Here is a 24,297-nt window from a genome sequence, read left to right on the forward strand (position 1 = left end):
TATACACACATACACACGTATACACGTAAACTATATGTGTGTACACGTATACGCACATATACACATGTATAGACGTATACACACATATACACACATACAAACATGTACATACGTATACACATACACACATATACACGTATACACACATATACACACGTATAAACATATATACATGTATACGCATATATACACTTATACACGTTCTACATAGAATATACATATATAGACACACATACACAAATACATATATAAACATATACATACTACACATTTAGATACTACATATATGCACATATACATATATACACGTATACATATATACACAAACACATCTATACGACTACACACATATATATATATATATATATATATATATATATATATATATATATATATATATATATATATATATATATATATATATATATATATATATATATCTTATTGTTTGCAATTGTTAAAAAAAAATCTCTATTTTGTCATGAGAAATATTAATATAGCAACATGAGTATTGCAGTCTCATTCATCTCCAGTCGAAAGTGTTCAAGCGGGTGCAAGCAGAAGCGGCATGAATAAATATTTAGGCTAAGAATCGTCTACCCAAAGTGTGTGGGTGGGTTCTGCTCTCCTCACTTTTTGCACAGAAAGAGTCACAGCCACAAAGCGCCCGCCTGCACTTTACGCTCAGATGCGGTCAAATCATCATCCAGGCCGCAAAATGGAAATCGTATAAAGCGCGGCTCTCGGCGGCGGATGCTTTGCACTCGTTGTGCTATGTTGAGATGCGTAACCAACCTGCGCTTCCGTCACAAAGGTCCACTAGCTCTTGACCCCATAATGATTCAGAATTCATCCGGCATACTTTTATCAGCATGTCATGAATATTCTCAACTTCCAGCACCACTCACAAGGCCAAAGAAAAACACGTTTGTTTCTATGGGTAAATGAACATTAAATACCTCTTTGGGCGCATCCGACCCGATAAAAACAGCATAAATATTTTTGGCCTTGGACAGAAGCTTCTTCTCAGAGTCATAAGTCTTGAAATCTTCACACGCCTGCCAGAATTCTAAATTTTCCTCGCTGAACTCTGTGCGGAGGAACTGAAAGAAAGTTTCCACGCCATCTGATGTGGAGAAACAAACAATAGTTGGAGATAGGTGGAAGCGTGTGAGAATGGGGAAGAAGAAACACTCGACTTCTTCATTTAAAGGTCGCTAATATGTGTTCAACAATATCTCATGCATTCACGACTCTTATTTTGATTATTGTAAGATGCTCTGTCCTTAGTATCGTCTCACGAGTAGAACTTTGCATTCCAAGTACGGCGCAACTCTGACCTGCGTTCTCCATCAGCTCTTCAAACGAGTTGCTCCATTGCAGCGCCGTCTCTGCTGCGATGCTGAGAAAAGACGAGATCGCCGTTTGAGCAAAGTTTCCGCGGATTGCGTAATTTTCCAGCTGACCAGCGAGGTCAAACGTGAATAATGCTTTTTCTAAATATTGGCCTCACTTGCTGGACGTCGTCTTTCTCTGACGATTGACATTTTCATGAGAACCAGATCTGGTGAGACTTTTCCTCTCCTTGTCTTGCTGTCTGCGTACAAAAACCAGAAGAAAAAAAAATTGCAGCCAGCTGTGTCCCCAAAATCGGAAAGACTCCTCTCTGGCGTGTTTGTCTGCTATGACTGCACAATTCATTGGATTTTTTTTTTTTTTTTGAAAGAATAGTTTAAAAGTTATCCACCAACCTGCTGCTATCAGCCTTCATTGTTGGTTGTCGCCTGTGTTGTGGCCCTTTGAAATACGCTTCCTCCTTCTGGGCCATCAAGTTAAATTGAGGAAATAAGAAAACAAGCGTTTCCATGCTGTTCTATCTTCATCTGCCACAAATAGCTCCGAGACAATTGTCGAACCCATCGCCGTCGCTCTCTAAACCACGTTTGCATTTCATTTCTCGGCCCCAGACTTCCTGTCAGCACTTACAAGGCTCTCGTCTTGTTAGAGACCCCCCAACCCCACCCCACCCCCTCCACTTGTGTTTGACGTCCTGTTGAGAGTTTGTATGCGAGGCAATTTCCCAAAAATGTCCGGTGTTTTCTTTCATGTGTTTCATTACATTTTTCCCCAGAAATTGTATTACTCGAACAACTAGAATTGGATGCAGAGATAGAAATAGCGAGTTTGATTTGTTGTCAAATAAAATCATTGGATCAAAATAACCCAAATTGACACTCACACATTGGTCAAATTTGACCAGTGTCATATTTATGAAATCAGAATTCGATGAATGCATTATTTCCACTTCCAAAAGGTCAAAGACACTTTTTTTTCCCTCTCTCTTTTGTTTGATGGGAGAACACCGATCCTATGGTGTCATTACCCGAAGCCTTCCTTCTTTTTATCTGCACACACCTGGAGCAGGAAATGAGGCGCGAATGTCGTCTTGACAATACATTGATTTCAAATTCCCTAAATTGTGGGGTAGAGCCAAGCAAATTTCCATTTTAAGCCTCGAAGCGCAAACATTTGTACGGGCGCCGCAAAAGACACCTGTGTGACTTGGGGCCTAATCAAAATCTCTCTCAAAGTCACATTAAAAGCAACACATTGATTACAGCAGACACACGCGCTGCGCTGTAAATGTATGCGGCTCCGGCCCAATGATCCACTAAAGTGAAAGTGCGCTCTCCTTTCCCTTCAGGTAAACAACGGACAGCTGAATCACTAAAAGCAAATTGAATAGTAGTCATTTGCTTTAGCTGTATGTATTTGCCTGCTGTCAACATGGCAGATGAGAAAAGCAACAGAATCAATACGTGCAGCTTTGCCCCCAAGGTGCGAGCGAGCGAGCGAGCGAGCGCCCACCAGCTGGGTGCGAAGATTACGGATGTTCCCTTTTATCATTCTGCAGAAAAAATATTCCCAATTGCACTTTTAATTCAGTCACTATTTCACCGACGCTGTTGTTTTTGCAATTGCTCACCCCTAAAAATGAAAGCCGGCAAAGGGCAAACAAAGGCAAGTGGATGAGTGAGCATTTAGCAGAAAGGGGAAGTGATGGAAGAGAAACCGCTGTATTCACATGGTTGAAGCCGGAAAGGGGGGGGGGGCGTTGGAGCTTCCTGTCTGGGGTGTCCATACTGTCGCTTAACACTCGACCTTCTGTTTTTGTCACGCGCAGAAGACTGAACGACAACAAAATAAACCCACAAACCAACACATGGAAAGAATGCTCCGGCAAATATCTAATATTCACTTTGTGTTCAAACTAGTAACTAGCTGGCCAACTTGAATATATAATTTTGTTTTTCCTGGTATTTGAGTTGTCCCTGCTTTACCCACATTATTGTTGTATTCTTTTATGGATAAATTGCCCTCCAGTTCGTGGAAGCTCCACAGAACATTCAAAGATTTAGCCCTTAAGAAAGCTAAGGCGAAAAGTGGTGCGTGTTTGAGTTGCTGTGTGCACACATAGCAAATAAGGAAGACAAAAGTGGTAAGAAAATGCACTTTATCACTTTAAAGTTTGCCTCTCGTCCCGACATGTCTTTTTAGGCTCATTACCTCCAGCGAGGAGACAAAACGTGCACTTGGTCCACCTAAGTGCATGATGCTGCCTTTGATGAAAATGTGAAATTGTAATTTAGCCTTGAAGAATTGTATTATTTTAGCTTTGATGACAAGATTGTAAATAGGATGGATCTTTTGTTTGCATCTACTTGCTCCGTGAGTCCCGGCTTTTTTTGCGAGAGTCGGCTTTTCTGCCTACTGCTGCAAAATGCTAACGGATTCTTGATTACCATAGCCGCTGCAGGAAAGGTAATTTTTCACATTTTATTTGCGACCGGAATAATATTTCAAATCAAAACAAAGCACCCTATCTGCTATTGTTATCGCATTCGGCCGTGCTAGCGAAGCTGTTTCAAAACAAGTTTAATCTCAAAGCTCTCAGACGTTGGTGTCTCAGCTGCAGCATTGAGCCATCGTCACGTGACGGCGACGTGAGCGCCAGTGATGTTCTACTTAAGAGGCATGGGCGGAATTCTTTATCATGGTTCTTTGAGACTCTCCGGTAATCAGGTCCACATGCCGATAGTGATGGATTCCATTGGGCAGCCACATTTGACCTGACGACGCAAACACACACACACAAAAGCAAATTATTATGCTAAAGATGTTTTTGGATCAATAATCGTTTCATATTACCACCAAATGTCTGCAGAATTGCATGAGAACCTCTTGAAAAATGCTTTTTTAAAGTTTTAGTTGTACAGTTTTAGTTTTACACATAGGACAACTCAATGCGCTTAGAAAGAAAACAGCTAAAAACAATCACTTGCATGCAGCGGCTTGCACATTTCCTGTCAAACTTACGCTCAGCTAACCCGCCTGATCGAGCAGTGAGCATTGAAGATTTTATTTTCATTCTCTGCCTCACTTTAGTGTGCTTCATTAAGTGCTATTTACTACCTGCTTCATAGTGCTGCCACCTAGTGGAATGTTTCTGTAGTCTGCGACTTATTTTGTTTAATAACCAATAATTAGATTAATATTAATTTATGTTTTATACTAACGAATGTGTTTCATGAAGTAATGTGCCAAGGGAAATATTTTGCTTGGTGTTTGTGAAGGCAGTTTAGTAAATGGTCTGCTTTCTTCAGACAGGTTCAGTCTGCTGTTTTCTCAGCTGCACATGACACAAATGGTGATGTCTGCATAGTGAAGGATGCAAATCCGCTCACAAATTCCTATCCAACTAACCACTTGGATGCCGACCCCCCCCCCCCCCCCGACAACTATGTGTTCGATTTATGTTTTTCATTCCAACATCTCGTGTTGTTGCGCGATTTCTCTTCAAAAGAGCCCATTTCCAATTTCTCAGGTTCCTTTGGTGAATAAAGATGAGCAAGGAGCATCTCAGCAGCGTTAATACGCAACTGCGGATGGACGGCCACAATGCATTTTCTCTACTTCAAATGGATAAAAACCATCTTTGCTTTTTTTTTTTTTTTAGATTGAATTTGCAGTAGCTGCCAGCTAGCATCTCTACATTCGCTCGTGGTTCTACTTGATGACTTGGTTTCTAAAATATATGCTCATTACCTGCACATCCATTTATAAATAATTTACAAGAAGGCGGGGGAGGACCTTGTTCTCCACAGTCACTGTGATGAACCTCGTTATCTTCTTTCTACTGATGACAATTTCTTATGTGTTATATTCTCTGAGTTAATTGAGCTTAGGACTGACTCAACTTTTTTTTTTTTTTGCCACCCTCCAACTATTCTGAAAGCAAAATCTTTTGTTTAAAAAAAAAAGCAGCCCAGAGTTGGGGTTGACTCTCAGCTTGTTAGATATGCTTTCCAAAACCTGGCAGCACTTGCATTTCATTCAGTCTCATATTAGAGCAGGCAAGTCGTGAAATCAGATACTCCAACCTCCCGAATGGAGGCCGAAACACACAGCCATGCGCGGCTGCCAGAATAATAGTGCAGACAAGACAATTTTAATCAAAGAGTTGATGAGGCCGAATGAGAAAACAGCAAAATTCTGCGCCGTCATTTCGAGATATTTTGTTTTCTCCGTAACAAACACGAGAAAATGCCTGCTAAATTGTGGCGTGGATCATATTCATAATTAAATGAAAAACACAAACAGTAGAAAAGCTTCTTGTGGATCAATAAAACCGAGTGCTGGTCAGTGTTAGTTAGGTTTTAATAAGTGAAAGAAACCAAAGTAAATCATTTCCTTCCAGCGCTCTAACCGAGTAATTCTATTTTAATTGGAAAAATTATGTCGGTGAGCTTGGGAACTAATTGATTGTGTTCCACTATTAGCCTTGATGACCCTACATCAATCTACATCCTCTCGAATTTACCGAATTAGCGTCTGTTTATTTTGCACAAAGCGAATATTCCGTTATGTGATTGACAACAATTCCTCCAGATGCACAGGTTAATGATACCCCTTTTTTTTTTTTTTTTTGCCACCGAGTAAAAGACAAATGGAAACACGGAGAAGGCACAATTACACGTTTGAGCCGTAAAAATAAATCGGCTTAAAGCCTTTGTTGGCTGGAATCTCACCCGGCGGGTCGTCGCAGGACTTTTCGCACACTGTGACGATGCGCCTGAAGTGGCCATGACAGCGTTTAAAGCCTTTGCCCACACGCTGATTGTCATGTGGTGTTTCTAATGTGATTTACATGAAGGTACATTGGACACGGGCTAATTGGTTGCTACCTTTTTTTTTTTTTTGAGAGAGAGATGTTTTTGAAAAGGTCCCTTACATCACTGGAGAAAGTCCAATTATATGTTTTTCTATCTCTAACTACTCGGGGTTCATGCACCTGATCCCTGCTCATCGGCTGTAATAACGGGAAGACCTGAATCTTGCGCAACTCATCACTGGAGGATTCCATTCCATTCTGTAACAACCTGGTGCAATCGTTCCGTCGTTCTCCCGCTCGGTCAAATCTAATTAGAGGGAATTATTTGGCTGACGGTGATATGAGACACATTGCACCAATTATTAGTTGTACCACTATCTGACAATTCCTTAATGTCAACAAGCAGATAACACATGAGGGACAAATATCCAATATCAATGTTGTTGATTTTCATTTTTGATCAATTTTCTGATTTTATTTAGCCAGGACGGAAAATAGGGGAGCGAGATCAGAAAGCGAAGTGAATGAAATGAAGTTTTCCCATTTCTAATGGAAGCGCTTTGAATGTTAAAGGGGATCTCTCGCATCTCGTAAGTGAATGTTGACAAAATGTACTTTTACAGTTGCCCCGTTATTCCTTCTTCTAAGAGATTGCGCTCGCTCCAGTTAGCGCAATACATTGGCGTCTCATTAAAGGCTTTTTAATGAATGTGGCACTGAGTTAATGAGATCAAGAATTGCCCTGTAATGATTTTGAACATCATTAGAATAACCTGCCATCAAAGCGTAGGCTGATCTTTGTTGATTACCAGAAATGCGGACAAAGCAGTTTTAAAAAACATTTGACTAAACACGGCTTGTTTACAGTTTGTTTTGATTCTACAGCTCATACAACACAAATTGTGTTGACTCGGTGGAAACAACATCGTTCGTGTTTCTCTGTGTTTGAGAGAAAAGCTGCCTTTTCATTGGTATTCTCACAGTAAAACTTCAAATTAGTTGACAAAGGTAAAGAAGAAGCACTTCAACAATTTGTATCTGAAAAGTTTTCCGGTGTGTTTTAAGTCCAGTCAACACTACAAAAGTATGTTTTGATTTTGAAGCTATTATAATACAATATGATAAAATCTTAACATACTCTTGCTCGGAGCCCCCTGCAGCAAGCCAAACAAAGATGCGCTCACGCTGTCGTGGTAATGGCTAGCAACCACGATAAATATTGATGTGCACACAGGCAATACTGTCTCGCACTTAATCTTACGAAACGCTCCGTTTACAAAAAAAGTACCGTATACATTCATTTACAATGCTAACGTGAATATCCAGTATGATTACAGATGTGCCAAATGCAATTCTATATGCTTGGCTCTCTCTCCCTTATCCTTACATTTTCAATGATGGTAGAGATTGGTCCAAATGTTCTTTTAGGAACAGAAATACAATGTAAGACAGAAATCTTTTTTCTTTGGCTCACCAAAATAACTTTTCACAGCCAGCAGCAAAAAGGTGCTGACTTGCAACAATCATAAAAAAAAAAAAAAAATCAATGTCATATCTTCTCAATCATATGATGGTTTTACAGTAGTACATGATAAATATGGGCTGCAAAATCCAAAAACCAGCCATCTTGTGGCCCCCAATTTGATACCAAAAAACAACTACGCCTGAGGAAAGACAACCAATCTGAGACAGGTGTGACTTACAAGGTCATAAGAAAATACAACCTTGAAAATCAATAACATTTATAGTATCTTATTAACACTCCATTACGTTGAAGGTGGGTGCCCGCGAGGGCAAGGCCAATGATTGATGGTTCATGAATCAAAGCTAAAGCTTCGTAAATTAAAATCTGAAATTTTATTGTACGAAACGGATGTAAAAAAGGTTTTACATCTGTGACAGAGATAAAGAAAGAAAATCCGTCACGTAGTTTTGGTCCAACAAAACCACATTACATTTCCTGCGCCACAACTTAGACCTACTTTCATCTGGTCTAAAGTAAAATCTACTTTGTGACACCAAACTGTCAACTGCGCCAGGGGCATTTAATAGAAAACGCCCTTGATCCGCCTAAATGACCAGCAGGGCAACCTCACGCTCTGCTAAATCCCCCCCAAAAAGGTAAACTAGCATTTCTTTGGCACATTAAGTTTTTATGAAAATAGGGGCTAATATAATCAAAACAAACCACAAACACAGATAATGAAAGACGACAGCTCATGCGTCCACAGTAGCCTCGTATACCGTGAGGCCATTCCCTGACTTTTACTCAACTTTAATTACCACAGGAGAAATGATCTCCTTATTTTCATATGCTACACACTCACAGATGCAATTTAGATTCCCACTAGATTCTACAGACTGCAAAATCGGATTGGGTGGGCCTGTTACCTTGGGCGAGGGCACCTTGACAGTGTACTGGAGACACACTTGTAATTTTCTTATTTTTACTCTGAGCTTGAAAATCACCAAGCATCCCTAGCCTACGTCAAACCCTTAATAAGGGAGCACAAGCAATTTGAGGCTGTGCGAGCTTTTTCCTTTCCTCCAAACCAGTCATCTGTTCACATCTGGCAGTGAAAAAGAACAAACATGTCAGGATTTTTCAAATACATAGAAACATCTGAGCCAAAAAAAAATGTTCTTCCACCCAGATGGTAGTTTTGGGAACTTGTTTGTGCAGCTTTAACATGCATTTTGAATTTGTTTGTATCGTGTGTGTGTCGACAATTGACTGTGGACACGGTTAAAAGAGTGAAACTATAAATCTCTGGATGGTTTACCAACTTGAACTAAACCTAAAAGGATGAACCACGTCAGCATTTTCTTCTAAATTAATGACTTAAGCATCACCAGCCAGGCCAGCTTTTCTTTTTTTTTTTTTCATTTGCTTTTTGTTCCTTTGTCCGTGTAGAGAGGGAGAATTTGAGTGGTGTCATGATTAGCTCTCTATGAGAAAATGTTTTGTCACAAAAATGAAAAAAAAAAGGCAAGAAATTAAATAGGTAATTCATTCACTCTCTTTAAAAAAAAAAAAAAAAAAAAAAAAATCAATTTAATACCTCCAAATATTCAGGGGGATTAGCTCTGGCTATGATAAAGGACACACTTGCTTTCACACATCTCTGCTATAATTAGTAGGGGAAAAAAAAAAGCTCTCTAATATTCATTTGATTATTTCCAGAGACTACTTTGTTATGAAATTGCTACTCCCCAAATAAAAGTGAAGGCACTGGGAATTACGATGTAAGTCAGACGTTTACCAACTGAAGGTGCTTTGTGCTTTTTCAATTGTCTCCATCACTAACTAGTAAAAGTGAGCTGTACACTTCAATCAACGACGTATTTCTGCAACAATATAAAACAAAATCGTCACCAATGCGTCTGGTAGAATCAGACCCAGTTCGTTTGATGCGTTTCCCCTCCAAGGGGAAGAGTCGAATGAAAAGTTTTCGCCGTGTTTGCTATCGGGCCAAGCGTTTGCCGGAGTCTTTTTGATCTTGGAAGGGGAGTGCGTCCTAGAAAGGATTTCCACGGGGACTGTGGTGGAGCGCCTCATGCTGGAACACAATATCGCAAGTAGATAACATCGGGCGGACGCTTGGGTGCCTGGAGGTGAGATGGCGGTGATTCAAAGAACTGTCACGGGAAAATATGGGCCAGGACAATAATGACGGTTCCAGCCGCTCACGTCCATCATCGAAGCCTCGTCCCATCCGCTAATACAATCCAATTTCATTTTACGCTGGCTCACTGTCACACTTGCTTCTGCCATCTTCTTGGCACCAAGTGATGAAGTTAAATGATGCAACTGCTCCTTGTTATATGAAAAGCTGTGTAGCTCAAATAAACATTCAGACTTTTTTGCAAGCTTGGGCGGGAAGGCGTCGTGAGAATTTCAACAACCCATCCGCCCGTCCGTCCGTTGAGGCAGTACAAACTTGTGATCAGAAAAAAAAAAAACAGTTGCGATTTTTGGTACTTATGATGTTTATATAGAAACTAGAAAGTGAGCACATCAATTAAAACAAAAGATGAAAAGCATCGGAGCTCAATGTGAGGACTGTGTTCTTCGGGTGAGACACCAAAGAAAGTTTTTGAATCGCAAAGACGATGCAACAAAAAAAAATACATCAGCTCTCCCAAAAGAGTGCAAAAATGGATTTGTTGAACCTACCTTGAACTTTGCCGTCATAATTGGCAAACGTAAGCTTCATAAAAACATTTCTCATCATGATATATTTGCATGTTCACTTTCTACAACGTGGAAAAAGTAAGGCAAGTAAAACCATTTTTTGGTTATAAATTCCAAAGTGTGGCTAACAATTGTTTCAAAGCTTGCACACCATTTGAGAATCTGAAAGCAACAAAAAATGGGGGAAGTTTCAGATCACCTAAAAGTCACCTCAAAGTTGATTTCGTGAGCGAGATCAACAACAGATGGTGATGTGAAAGAGCCTTTCGATTGAGAGTAGAGCAGTCAGACATTATGCAGAGAATTCTAGGACAGCAGTCAAGCTGAAGTTCACCTAACAAAGTTTCTTAGTTGACTGGAAAATTTCCGCTGTTGGTAGAATGGGAACGTAACCCGGACGGCTGGTAGCAACACAAGGATGCTAACTAAGACACGCAGTTTTCATTATTTTTTCATCTGCCAATATGGACAAAAAAAAAATCCACTTTGAAGGGGAAAAAAAGTTTCATTCTTTTGTCGCCTTGGATTTTTCTCTAGCACAAAAGCGCCCGAGCGAAACAGCAGACGTCTCAAAAGTGAAGATTTCTGGGTCAAGTATTTCCATACAACAATGGTGATCTTATTTTTTCTCATCAATACAAACTGTCTCTTATCATTTATTTCTTCCATTTCTACATTTACATCACTCTTACAAAGAATTGCCCGAGCGTATACGAGAACAAATAATAAATCTTCCGTTACAAAACCTTTGTCAATCCCGTAATTGCAAAAGTAAAGAACTACAACCAAGATCTCTTTACTTGTAAGCTTGATTCAAATTTGCTACACAACAACTCACATCATCTCAGCTGGATAAAAAACACGTGCAGGTCTCTCTAGACTCCCTTTGTACACCGTGCCGCAACCCCAGGAAGCCAAAAAAAGCTCATCTTCTCTTTATTTGCCTTTGCCTTTTATCTGTGCTCATTAAAAAAATATATTTAAAAAAAAAAAAAAAGAAAACCCAAAAGACAACTCCATTCCTCAATACACAGCCTCCCTTGTCTTAGAAGCAAGAGGGGGGGAGTTTTATTGGGGTTAGAGTTTGGGGTTCGTTTTTTTTATTGGATTACATATGTTCTTGCCCCGATATGAATCCCTGGCTTCAAAAACCTTGTTCTTAAGGTGAGAGGAATTTAATAACCTCTAATGGACCTCCAATGACCCAATTAGGACCGGGAACAAGATGAAGAGGTGAGAGTGGAGGCACAAATAGCTCTCAGGCCTTTTTACGGAATCAAAATGTACGTCGGGCGGGGGCAAATTGTATGCCCCTCCCCATTCTGCTCTAAAATGACTTTATAGTTCCAAATATGACCACGCCGTGCGCTCAGTCATCAATAACACGGGCCAACATAAAAGCATAGATTATAAATCCATTAAAAGCGCCGCTAGTGCTACACGACGGCCATTATCGGATGAGGCGTCGCCGCTTTGCCCGTCGCCAATGATGGCAGCTCCCGGTGAGTTCAAAAGTACAAGTTCTCATCTTGTTAAATGGCCGGCCCGCGGCGGCTGGACTGCTGTCAAATGTAAATATGTGGACGTGTCTCAGGCAAACCTCAGGACAAAACATTGAGTGATTTCAATACTTGAATGCAAGCACAACAACTACAACAGCAAGGCCCAAAACGTAATTAAGGCTGTCAAATTTTTTTTCCCTCGTGATTAAATCGCAGTTAAGTGTTTTGTTGATTTAGGCGGCAAGTCATTCTGTATTATCACCAGCACTTGTTGGGCTCAATCACACTAGTTATTCTGGCTTTAGTTAAGACAAGGCTTGGTAAAGAGAAACCCGGCCCAGATTGCCTTTGTTTTGTTTGTAGCTGGGACCAACAAAAAGTGTCCCACTGGGATCTTCAATTCAAATGAGAATGAAGTCTACACGGTCATTACCACAGCGCTGCTGATTGGATATTGTGCATAGCAAATAATGTTTTTTTTTAAGGCCCATGCAGGGAACACTAATAATAATAAAACCAAAATACTATAATAATGAGAATTTCTACAAAAACAATAGGCAAAAACAATAAATACACATCATAGCTCCTTCTCTTTATACTTTTAACGTTAATTGATACTGAAACAAATGCCGATTCCTAGTTACAGAATAATGGATGTTTTGTTCCCGGCTACTTCCAATTTCTCGAAACTGTATCGTCATTATTTACGGTTACAAGTTGCCAGCCCTGGAAAGTCACATATGGCCCGGAGTGTAAATTCCCGACTTTGCCGACTATCCGTCAAAGTAATGCGGCCGGCCTGTCTTGCTTGAGCCGCACCATTCCCCGTAGCATAGCATAGCATAGCATAGCATAGCATAGCATAGCAACGTGCTGTCACATCAACCGCTTCCATCCTTGCATTCAAACAAAATTTTGCTTTACAAGAATTCCCTCTCAATATCCATTTATAAATCAAGTCGCACGGTTCTAACTGGGTTATTTTATTTCGCGGCGGTCTTCCACCCGACTAGGAACTTTATTCAAAAGGATGAAATGTTGAAATCAGATGCGTCAAACACGGCGAGTGTGTTTTCTTCCGTGAGTGAAAACAATGGTGGCAAATGTTTCTTGCTGGAAGGCAGCAGAGAAGCAAGGGCTCAGATGTTCTCTCAATCGTGCGGGAAAGGGGATCATATGTCTGTGCCAAATCATTCGCTTGTTGGTTTGTGTAGCAGGTGGACTCGCGCAAACAATAAAGCCCGCCACAATCCAATATGATTTCCGCTATGTTGTGCAGAATAGATAAGCTATAATCAAATGGCATAGTGACAGGGAGATTATGCCTGGGGAAATGACAAACAGAAGGCTTCTCTCCCTCTCTTCTGATAGACCCTTTCCTCTGTGGGGTAAACACATTTGTGCTGTTTTGACTCAAAGGGCCTAATATTCACAAGCAGACAAATGCATCAAATATTTATTCTTACCCCGGATGATGTCTCCTTTAAGCAAATGGCTCGTTTTCACAGTGCAGATGGCCACCTAAAGCTAAGTCCTGTTGACTCATAAAAACTAACAACTGTTAAGAGGACTTCAAATCCCTTCCTCATATAACCGCTTCGTTTCTATAAAAATCACAACATAAAACCAGCAAAAAAAGCCAAAGTCTGTCTGCACGAGCGTGATTTTTATCGTCATCTGCCTCGGCGTACCGTTGTATTTTTTTATTTTTTTGTAGTCGTAAGGTCGACATTTAGATGTACAACGTCTTGCCGCTGATGGTTGACCTCGAATTTTTTCACCAAATGAAAATGATGGAAACCAATATAGCTAATCTGTTCCACGTGAAATTGAGCTAAAGTTGCGCCCATCTCATTTTATTGAATCTTTGACTGTGAAGTCAATAATAATAATAATAATAATAATAATAATAATAATAGTAATAATCAAAAAACTCAAATTGCTAAAGAATCAGATCAATAAAGCGTATTGATATTGCAACTGTAAATTTTTCTCAAATCACCTCACCTGAACTCAAGCATGACTCATTTGAGCAGACAGGTTTCCCGCGCGTGCAAACAAAAAATAATGACCATCATCTTTAAGTTCTGGATTGGGTTTCGCTTCTAAAGGCTACATTTCTACTCGTCTGCCGAGTAACTAACACGAAAAAAAAAAAACCCGACCGCTGTCAAAAAGATAAGAAGATGGAAAATCAATCAACGACCAACTGAGATAAATGTGGGCTGAGATAAATGTGGGCTAGCCTATTTGTTTCTTTGTTTTTTTTACTGGGTTATAAAGCACTTCAGGTCTAGCCAAATTCCTCCAAAACAACGGGTCCGAATTTATTCTTGAGAATTTAACAGGGCAATTCCACCATTAAAAAGATTTGCACGCGCTTCTTTTCAACACGACGTCGTCCATATTGTTGCTTTTACGCGGGATTTGTAAAAAGGCAACAATGCTTTGTCATGCTTAACGATGATATGCCGCTAATTTTACACCAGACACCCGATCCTCCCGCCGTGTCCATTCCGGCGGCAGCCGGGCTATTAAATGAAGCCGAGAGAAATGATAGAATGCCAATCATCTTCCCTTATTTGCATCCTCCTCTCCATAAAGACACATTTTTCTTCTTTTATGACCATTACCGCTGCTGTCGGAGCACTCGGAGATGAATTGGTGCAAAATCACCGTGGCAGTGGGACACGTTGACACTCAGACAGCACAAGCCGACCGAGATGGTTAAAAATATCCACCGTACCAAAAATAAAAGAAGGTTCAAACGAGACGGAATGCAAATTGCAGCACAATCAATTTAGCTTGACGTTTGCAATTCAGTCTTAATGACTGGTGCATTTATGACAGGAACAAGAACAAGATACTCTTGTGCAATCTTTTTAATTTGGCATCGTAGGAATGAGCAAATTGTGCTTTGGCTCGTTTCAAGCTGTTTCGTCTAGTACAGACAACCACAATGGTACACTCATTTCTTTCCAGATCCAAAAATCAATTTTTCAGGAGACTTTCTGCAAGACTAGCTTAAAAAGGAAAAAGGTGACCAGAGTGAGCCAAGCAATCCTGTGCAACCAGCAGCAGATTGCCTTTTTACTCCATTGGGATGATGTCGAAGAAAATAGTCTATCTAAATATGGTTTTGTGGCTACTGATCTAGCTCTAATCCCAGACATCAGTCTCGATGTGACAGAATCTCCAGATGGCAGCCGACCCACCCGTACGGGGGCCAGCCCGCATGACCGCAGCTTTGTGTGAACTTCTCGCTGCATGGAAGATGAGAAGGAGGCTCTCTGTCGTCGCTGACAGATTGTCGGAGCTTGTCCAAATAAAGAACAAATAAGCAATGAACCCAATCTGATGTTTGGGGAATGCTTAAATCGGACGTGTAAAATGAAATATCACAAGGCTGGTAATAACGACAGTCATTTTTCAGCTCATGAATTTGATGCATGGCCGATGAGGCGTTTCAAAGTGTTCCCGCCGCTGTCGTTATTACTCCCAATGTGGCGAAGCTTCACGTGCCAACGGATTTGCGAGAATTCATTAATGTCGCCGTTCGGAACTTCAAGTCATTTTAATGTACGGCGAAATTTGTAAGACAAAAAAAGTGTAACGAGGTGAAACGGGACGACGACGCATTTGGGTGATCCTTCTCGTTTGGACGCAAATCAGTCAAGTTGATTGTCACTCGTGTGCCAAAATGAATGAAATTCACTCTCGCGTGTTGGGAGAAAATCTTGGCTTTCATCTGCCAACGAGGGAAATGTGTTTTCTCACAGACCCCCCAAACCCCCCCACCCCACCCCCAGACTTATTTGCAAATGTCACACTTGTCAAATTGTCACTTTGCGTGTCTCACGTGGATGGATTTCAAAACTACCATTGAATTTGAGCTTTTGAGGCCGCTGCACGTGGTCAAGCGTAGGCTCGATAATCGGCTATCCCCCCCCCCCCCCCCCCTCCCTCACAAAAATCCACAGAACACGCAACATATATGCATCGGCAGACTGAGTTGGTCTCATTAAAAATGTTTGCCTGGATGACGGCGCTCTGCCTTCAACCAACTGTGACCATGTCAGCTGTGCTATAAATGTAAGATGGAAAGACATATGTGTGGGAGAAACGCACGCGTATTACTTCTTTCAATCAGGATCACTGACAGAGAAAAAAAATCGGGAAATGCAAAATTCACATGAAACCGCGAGAGGCTCAATGGTGTCCTGATTTTAATAAGCATTCCTTGAGTTTTGCATTGACCCATTTGTGGAAACATTTACTAACTTTTCCATGTTTGGAAATTTAATCTGGCGTACTTCCACGACAGCACCTTCGCCCAAGCTGCCTGGCTCCAACATGGTCAATTATTTTTGTGGAAGTTGGAATCCACAGGGAAGCCATGCACATGTCCGCTTGCCAGATGATGGCACTGAGGTTCAACCTTCATCTATGCTTTGATATACATAACAGGTCATTTTTGTTACTTTTTAAGTCACTTTTCCGAAAAATCATCTGACACGAGACGATGAATGTAATTTTGACTGTAAGGACACACATTTCAGGTATCCGTGATGAATGTCATTGTCAAGCTGACAAATTAGCACAACGACTTTTGGGACAGTTTTGCCCTTCAACTGCTTCGTGTCATCTGTCATTCATGGCCTGATTTTGCTGTCACAACACCAGCATCAAAACGTGCCAATGTTGGCGTGGATACTCCATGTCCCCCATGTCCATCCATCACTGCTCCTTCCTTCAGCATTGCTTACCTCTTCAAGACAAACACACACACGCATACACAAGGGTGAACCTTCACCTCATTTGACCCTGACGATCGGCAACCATGTGAGCAGTTCCAGAGGAAAACTCAGTTGGGCTTGAAAACGGGCGTACGTGACTTACTTGAGTGTCAGTTTGTGAGTGATTGCTGCATTCATTACTTTGCTGTCATAATTCAAAAGCCATTGCGTAACGACTGGGGAAAGTGGGTCAAAGAAAGCAAACTTGAGCGCCACTGGACCCGATTTAACATATGAGAACGTTTTAAGCTCGGTTTCGGCTCCCCCCCGCCATGACGAATGGGAGCAGCCCTGAAACTATTACTCGGCGCGCTAACTAAATTAGCTCTATACACTGCACGTGGCCCCAGAAGCGCACACAGCAAAGGTAGAATTCACCTCAGGGTCGAGAACATTAACACACAATCCGGCAGCTTGGCATACCTGATGAGGACATGTTTTTATGTATGAGGCTTGCTACTGCTGCCATGAAATGGAGTAGCAGATGCTAGTAAAATTGGCGGGGTCTACGTGTTAATATTTCCTGATTGACTTTGTGGTTTGTTTGTGTGAGTCCGAAAAAGAAAAAATGATCAAAATACAACTTGCGGTGTCGTCGCAAGTAACGTTTTCAAGAAAAATAGATGGCGATTGAATTGGGTCAAGACATTAGGTTCTGTCAATCTTTTCTGAAATATTTTTCAATTCGCAATGGTCTGATCCAGTTTGCTACGTACTCAGAGAAAACGACTTAGGTTCTTGCATTTTTCATACGCTGCGATCTGCGTACGTAAGACCTTGAGCGAATAAATGACAACTGTCCTTCTGCTTGTTCGACGTGGGTTGTTATAGTATCGTATCAAATTGAAGTTCTCCTTGAGGGATTCTAATGAGTCGAGTAAAAATGCCATTAAAATGATCACGGTTGGTCTAAGACCTCCTGACATACAAAACACATTGGTGAGCCATAATTGGACACAAGTGGGATATAACCCCCGCGGCTCGGACAATAACCATTCGGGTTTGAGCACAAAAAGAAAAGGCTGGAAAGCATCTGCAGTGAGAGCTTAAACATTTTGGGATGCATTTCATAACCATTTGGCTGCAAGAACACATTGATTTTATTTGAACATCCAAGCTCGACTCGTGGATGAGACATATCTAACCATTTTTAATCTAAAATCATGCAAAGAGAATTGATTTTATCCACTCCTGCATTGGAGCCATAATGATTTTCTCATCTTACGCCTAGTGTGAAAGCGACATGTTTCATTTCCCAAACTACTCAAATTATTTATTTTGGAATTATTTCAGTAATCAGTCAACTCTGAAAGGCAAAAATAATTACAATTGGAGCAAAGCCATACTCTGTATTTGAGCCATCCTGAATATTTGCCAATAGTTAGCCAAAACATGTCTTCACAGTCCAACGAATACAAACACAACAAATTCCAATGGAAAAGAAATGTTAACTATTTGGATTGAACCTTGACCCATGGAGTTATTTTTTTAATTGGCTCTCAAAGCCTTTTCATTACCCGTTGAGAAAAACATTGATTGATCCCAGTGTGCAGGCATAAAAAAAAAATAAAAAAACTCAGCCATTAATTAAACCTTTAGAAATGTGACGCTTTACAGAAGGTGCAAAATGACCCAGAGAGAGAGATTGCATTCACTACGTCGGCCACTTTTGAAGGCTTCACAAACGAAGCCAGTTTACCTCTGTTGCAACCTGCGTCCCATTTTTTATTTTTTCCTTTTGGATGAAGAATATTGTCACTCAATGTCCTCCCCAATTACAGGATTCATCCACATACCAGAATGAATATCGTATCATCGCACAATGTAAAGAAACGATTCGTACTTTGGCTGTACGAAGCTAAAAGCCGCTTGTCTGCCTAAAATATATCAAATATTCTAACCTTCTTGTGACTTACAGTGATGTCAGCCCAAATAAAAGCCATGGTAAATATTTGGCAATAACATATATGAGCTAGCTAGCATGCTATGTTAAAAGCAACAGTGCATAGCGGCATTTGCCATCTGGTTGAATGGAAAGCGCTTGAACCTAATTCTGTGTGGCGTTATTATTGCATTCCTCCTCCATTGCTCCCTAATGGACAAATTGCACTTCGAATGCCGCCGAGTGTTAAATCAAAGACTCGATAAATAAATACAGGAAATTACTCGGCGCAAGCACGGGGACGCAATGGCCGAGTTGGGTTGCTTCTTCAAACATTACAGGAAGCCATCGATACGTCGGAAGATCTTTGTCGATATGTTGCATGCAAATTTGTTCTCATCTGGAGAAGCTGCAGACAAATAGATCCTCTTTTTGTGAAATTCAGGTGGGGAAAAATAAGTGATAAATATAAAATATTTCTAAAATTGTTGGCAGCAAAATTAGATTTCTCCACAAATGAAGGAGCTATATGTTTGAATGATACACAGATGGTAATTTGAAGGTGGTATTTACCTCGACGACAGTCTGAGCTTTTGTCTGTCTTTGTTTACCGAAGGAGCCTGTTGTGTCATTTTATGCTTTCCTTTCTATTGTGCAGACAAGACGCTTGCCAGAGTCCGGAAGCTGCGTGTCCAAGGGGGTGCAATTGTTTGTAGACACAAAACATTTCTTTAATTGAGCTTAGAGCTTAGTTTGCATCTGCCTTCATTCATGTCATACTCCCATTTGGATTGCACATTCAGAATGCAGATGAGTTTCACGCTGGCAACTTGATGTTTGGCTTTGTCCTAATGAGAAATCACGAAACGGTTCCGCCGGAATGGATCGGGGAGCTTAAAGACTTGTGACGAGACTTTTCATTTTAGATCTGAAAATAAAACTCTCATTAGGTGTGAAGAGGATGTGAAGTATAGATTTTCTTCATGTTGTGTGTGTCTGTGTGTGTCACAATGAAGAGAAAAAAAATCCTCCTTGTCCTTCCGATGATTTCTTTCCATTACGAGTCTATTTGGTAGCAGCGCAAATGAAGGCGCTCCCTGCGGGGCCAACACTCCGTGAGCCATGTACACTCACATACGTACACTCGCCTCTCAGATGTCCCCTTTTCGCAACCCCCACGGATTGAGATGAGAGGGATCGATGATAGTTATACACCCCTTCTGAATGCACTTAGACTCTCTTCCACCTACACTTCATTTTTTTTCATTGCAAAAAGTGTGTGTGTGTGGGGGGGGGGGGGCATGTGACTCGAGATACTCACTCTGAAAAATGTCTGCAGCTGTTTCACATGCTACAAAAGTGCTTATACTTAATTTAAAAAAATCTGATCTTAGATCAAATACTGAAAGATAGGCCTGGGTTGATCTGAAAGATTTTTGGTCCTGGACCCATTCGTAAATAAATCATGTCACGGAAAAATACAAATATCCATACGCTAACATGAAAAGACGATTGAAAAATGCTAAATATTAGCAATTACCCATTCTATTAACTGATGTATTTTTTTTAGATTTTCATAGAATTTACATAGAACATCCAGTCATCTCTTATAGGATTTATTTTCACACTATGCCCACACTGCTTGATTAAATCTTCAAAATCTTTCATCTTCCGTGTAAAATGAGGCGCAATTCTCTCAGGAGCACGTTGCCTTATTTGTTTGTTTTTTTGTTTTTCATTTAAAATGAAATTATGTTTGGAATGTGTTTTCCCCTCATTCTCAGGACATGTGCTTGGATTCCATTTTTCGAATGGCTCTGTATCAAAGTATGAGCTCACTTATTGGCAAAAGAAAAATTATTTTATCTATATTTCCCATGAAAATGCAGAAGCTAGAGAAGTGTCTAGCTCAAGTGCATGGCACAACTTGGCTGTTAGCACCATCCTGATTCATGAAGCCAAAAGCATGTGTTGCTCACAGGCCTGTAGACTCTTACACTAAACAACTCTTCAGTTTTGGGGGCTGTTCCGTTAAAAGAAAATCTTCACATTGCTTCATTGGACCTTCCAATACTCCCATTGCGAGACACTCTTAGCTTTGTATTCTTTGTGAAAGATAGAATCCGATGGCATTTTAAATATTGTTGAATAATAAGTCAGATGCTAACTCAATGCTGGATGGGGAAAAATGGCTAATGTGTCAGCCACAAAAAAAAAAAAGTGTCTCGAAACTAAAAAGCAAAACGGTCAGAAAAATAGTGATTTGAAATCATTGCCCTATTTGGGTTCCACGTATTACAGTACAGCTATTATTAAAGATTTCAAATGTTGTCATGTTTTGCCAAATGAACGTAATAATTGCTGGTCGCTATTGCATCCACGACATGCTCGTAGCTTTCTTCTGTTAACATTGAAATGCTGACAGACTATAACGTCTCATTCAGTCTTATCACTGTCGCAGGAAAAGCAATTTCAAGCCAATTTTCTTCTTCCTCCTCCTCCTCCTCCTTGTTGGCGTTCAGTCGCTCTTTTGGCCTGGACTCGTGACAGACTGGCCAACTGGATGTTCGGCGACTAATCAACAGCATGAATGGCCGCCATGCGATCAGGATGTACATGTGAGCCTTGAGCATCAACAAAATGTCATCAGGTTAGGTTAGGCCTCTAAGTGTGGATACAAATCGATATGCATCCTTCCAGCGCGAGCCTCGGGTTATAGAAATACGATGAATCCAAACAAGAGTCAAAGCATGGACCATAAATAGGCTCTCAATATGGTACATTAGAAGATCAACGTATCAGATATGACTTATTGAAAATCGAAATCAAACTCCCCACATTTCTTGAACCAGTCTCAGCCCAAATCAACACTTTGTTCATTTTCGAGGCATTAAGACTTGTGGAATTGGCTGTCATCTTAAAAGTGACATGTCTTCAAGTTAAGTCTTGAACTGAACTCTTAGCCTGGGCAAATTCAAAAAGTGAAAATGAACTCTTAATCCTAAATCCTAATCCTCATCTGATGACTCAGCAGTGCGCCACAATGACAGGCTCAAATGACTGCATTGCCCAAAATAGTCTTCAATTCCAAATGAACCGGACAAAACATAAGTATACACTGATTCACACAAAGGATTGGACAGACTTCCTTCTCTGGACATCATAAATGAAATTATTTTGTTTTGAAATTGTTGCGGGTATGTAAGGCGTAAATAAGGACAACAGATAGCGATGCGGAAGAGAAGACGGCATGAGGACAACATAATAACATAATGTCACATAATAACATAACGAGAGACAGAAAAAAAAAACGAAAACATTGTTGACGTGCGGACTGACGCTGTCAGGTTCTTAACGATCTGCCGGCAAGACAGACGGTGTTTATAACATTCCCCTTCACGCACACTGAAGTCAAAAGAAGAAGAAGAAGCCGTGCCACAGATTAACAGATAACTCCACGCGGCACGCAAGCCGAGCACATGAAACAGACCAAAACTTAAAATTCAAGTAAGAGGCTTAGGGTTGAGTCAAAAACTATTTTTAGTGGTCCTTTGGTTGTTTTGAAAGGCTGACGGCGGAGATTAACCTGACCGTGCCGGGGCCACGACCAAACGCGGCCTCCTATAAACACTTTCATCAGACTATAAACAGATTGAGAAAAAAACAAAACAAATCGGGGGAAATCTGGAGCATTGATCCTTTAACGTCTACATTTCCGATCGTACTGTTTAGTACAGCGTGAGAAGAGACTTCCAAATTTGTCGTCATGACAATAGACACATTGAAGATGTGTCCGACCCGCAAAGACGACGTGTCATCGAGTTCACGGGAAACCAGAGACATGTAAACGTCAAAAGCATCTAACTGCGGAAGGTTTTCCGATGATCTCAATGATAAAATAAGACTTGTGGCCAATCACGTCTATCGATTTGCAGACACGGCAGGCAGGCTGCTCTTTTCACAGAGAATTCTCAATGAAAGCTTTTTGGACAAAAGCTTGGCTCAGCGGCGGGAGAACAGCGAGTAGAAAGCGTCAGCAATCATCCAGTAAACATGGCAGAGCTTTCGGCAGATTAACTATCTCGCCGCGTACTTGACGTGCGTGAACCGAAAGCACAACTCATACCGAGTGGATATTAGACTCTCGCTGGAGCAGATGGACAAAGAACAATGGTGGAAATTAAACTGTGAGTTTCCCAGCGGGGGGGTGAAAATTTGCACCATTTGGTTTTAAAGGTCGCGCTCCATCGGCGAGGCGCTCGTTAGCAATGCGGGGCCGTGATGAAAACAGCGGCAACATTTTGTTATGTTTAGCGTCAGACGGTCTTCAAAACACTGCTGGAGTTTTACAGTTTTTCATACTTTTGCATCCAGTGTTCAAGGTTGTCAGATTTTTTTTTCAGGGGGGAAAGGGTCATACGAGGACTTCCTGTAAGAATTCTGACAAGTCTGAATTGAGGGAGAGATACATTTGAAAACTTGAACCCAGACTTGAATCAGACTTGAACATTTGTTCCATTTGCAAGTAAGCCTAACAGCTGAGGACTACTTCAGCACGTTTGCGTCGTCGCCAGCCCTACCGACTTCATATCAATCAGCATTTCTTCAATCTATTCAGGACCCCAAACTACTTAGTGATTTATAGGACAGGAGCAGAATTTTAAAATCAATTCCAGCGCACAGTGACATTATTTAAACATATGAAATGAAATTTAAATCTCGGAAATAAAGCGAGTCCGAGTTTCCCCTGGATGCATCTCAATAAGAAATGATCTTGGGTCGAGTAACCGAGCTTTAATAATGTTCCTACATTTGTACCTTTTTTTATTTTTTTTACTAATTCCATTTCGTTATGCCGTATTCTCTTTGAGCGATGAAATTTTGTGAATGAACAAATACTTTTCCTCTTGTAATCGGATGCTAATGAGGATTGGCTCTAATGTTGGATGTAAATCAACATGTGAGCTAATGTACATATGGAAGGCATATTTCCCTCCTTTGCTATTTGTGGAGTTGATAAAAAAAAAAATATGTGAATGTGTGAAAATGTACCCTAATTACTGAGCCGGATTGATTTGCATAAATATATGCATTGTGGTTGAATACAAATATCCTCCCGCTAATGCTGCGCTAAGATAATTTAATAGCTGGGAAAGCAGTTTGGCTTCCCTCACAAATTACCTTTTCTTTTCTTGATGGTGGCATCTCGTTGTGCCTTTTAGTATTCTAGGTCAACGCTCGCAATGCCCCCAGTGTGATTCAAGAATGAAAGGGCATGCACAGGGATGGTGCAAAAATAGCAGCTGGGCCACAAAAGCCAAAGATTTGACAAAGCCTCGGACATATGTGTTTCCTGACCTGAATAAGCAAGAGGGCGGGCGCTGACTCCGTACATGTCGCCGAATGGCTCGGCTTTTTTCCGCTTTCATCCATTTGCGTTGTTGAAACGAGCTGCTTTGTTTGTTTTTGCAGCTGGAAACATTGTCTGGAAGATTGTTAAGCATGTCAAAAAAAATAAATAACATGACTACTCATGGCAAGAGGGGAACAAATGAAAAGTATAATTAATAGATTTGACGCACTGCAAGTGCATATTTAATGTGCCGTTAATGTAACACGTGAAAGGTTAGACGCGACATTTGTAATTTATTTATACTTTTCCTCAACTACCGAGTCAAATTCCGTCTTTTAAGAGCAACGGCCCGGCCGCCGGCAAATGTGGCATTTCCATCTTGGAATGACTTTGAATG

The 24,297-nt window shown here is 40.8% G+C and overlaps 1 protein-coding gene across 2 annotated transcripts in view; it reads right to left on the bottom strand.

The window, feature by feature from the left end:
* Window positions 1–24,297, bottom strand: part of rgs18 (regulator of G protein signaling 18) — a 64,839-nt gene that overhangs the window by 1,423 nt on the left and 39,119 nt on the right. Inside the window, exons 2-5 of one of the 2 annotated variants that reach the window (XM_085930682.1) lie at window positions 1,752–1,819; window positions 1,514–1,597; window positions 1,341–1,402; window positions 960–1,126 (exon numbers count right to left, since the gene is read on the bottom strand). In XM_085930682.1, coding sequence (XP_085786808.1) covers window positions 960–1,126; window positions 1,341–1,402; window positions 1,514–1,597; window positions 1,752–1,771 — 333 coding nt within the window. In that variant the 5' untranslated portion in view covers window positions 1,772–1,819. Of the gene's footprint in view, window positions 1–959; window positions 1,127–1,340; window positions 1,403–1,513; window positions 1,598–1,751; window positions 2,007–24,297 lie in introns of those variants that run through there. The other variant, XM_085930681.1, reaches the window with a different exon arrangement.

The sequence above is a fragment of the Syngnathus leptorhynchus genome, chromosome 14, assembly GCF_054491065.1.
Source record: "Syngnathus leptorhynchus isolate UIUO chromosome 14, UIUO_Slep, whole genome shotgun sequence".
Lineage (NCBI taxonomy): Eukaryota > Metazoa > Chordata > Actinopteri > Syngnathiformes > Syngnathidae > Syngnathus > Syngnathus leptorhynchus.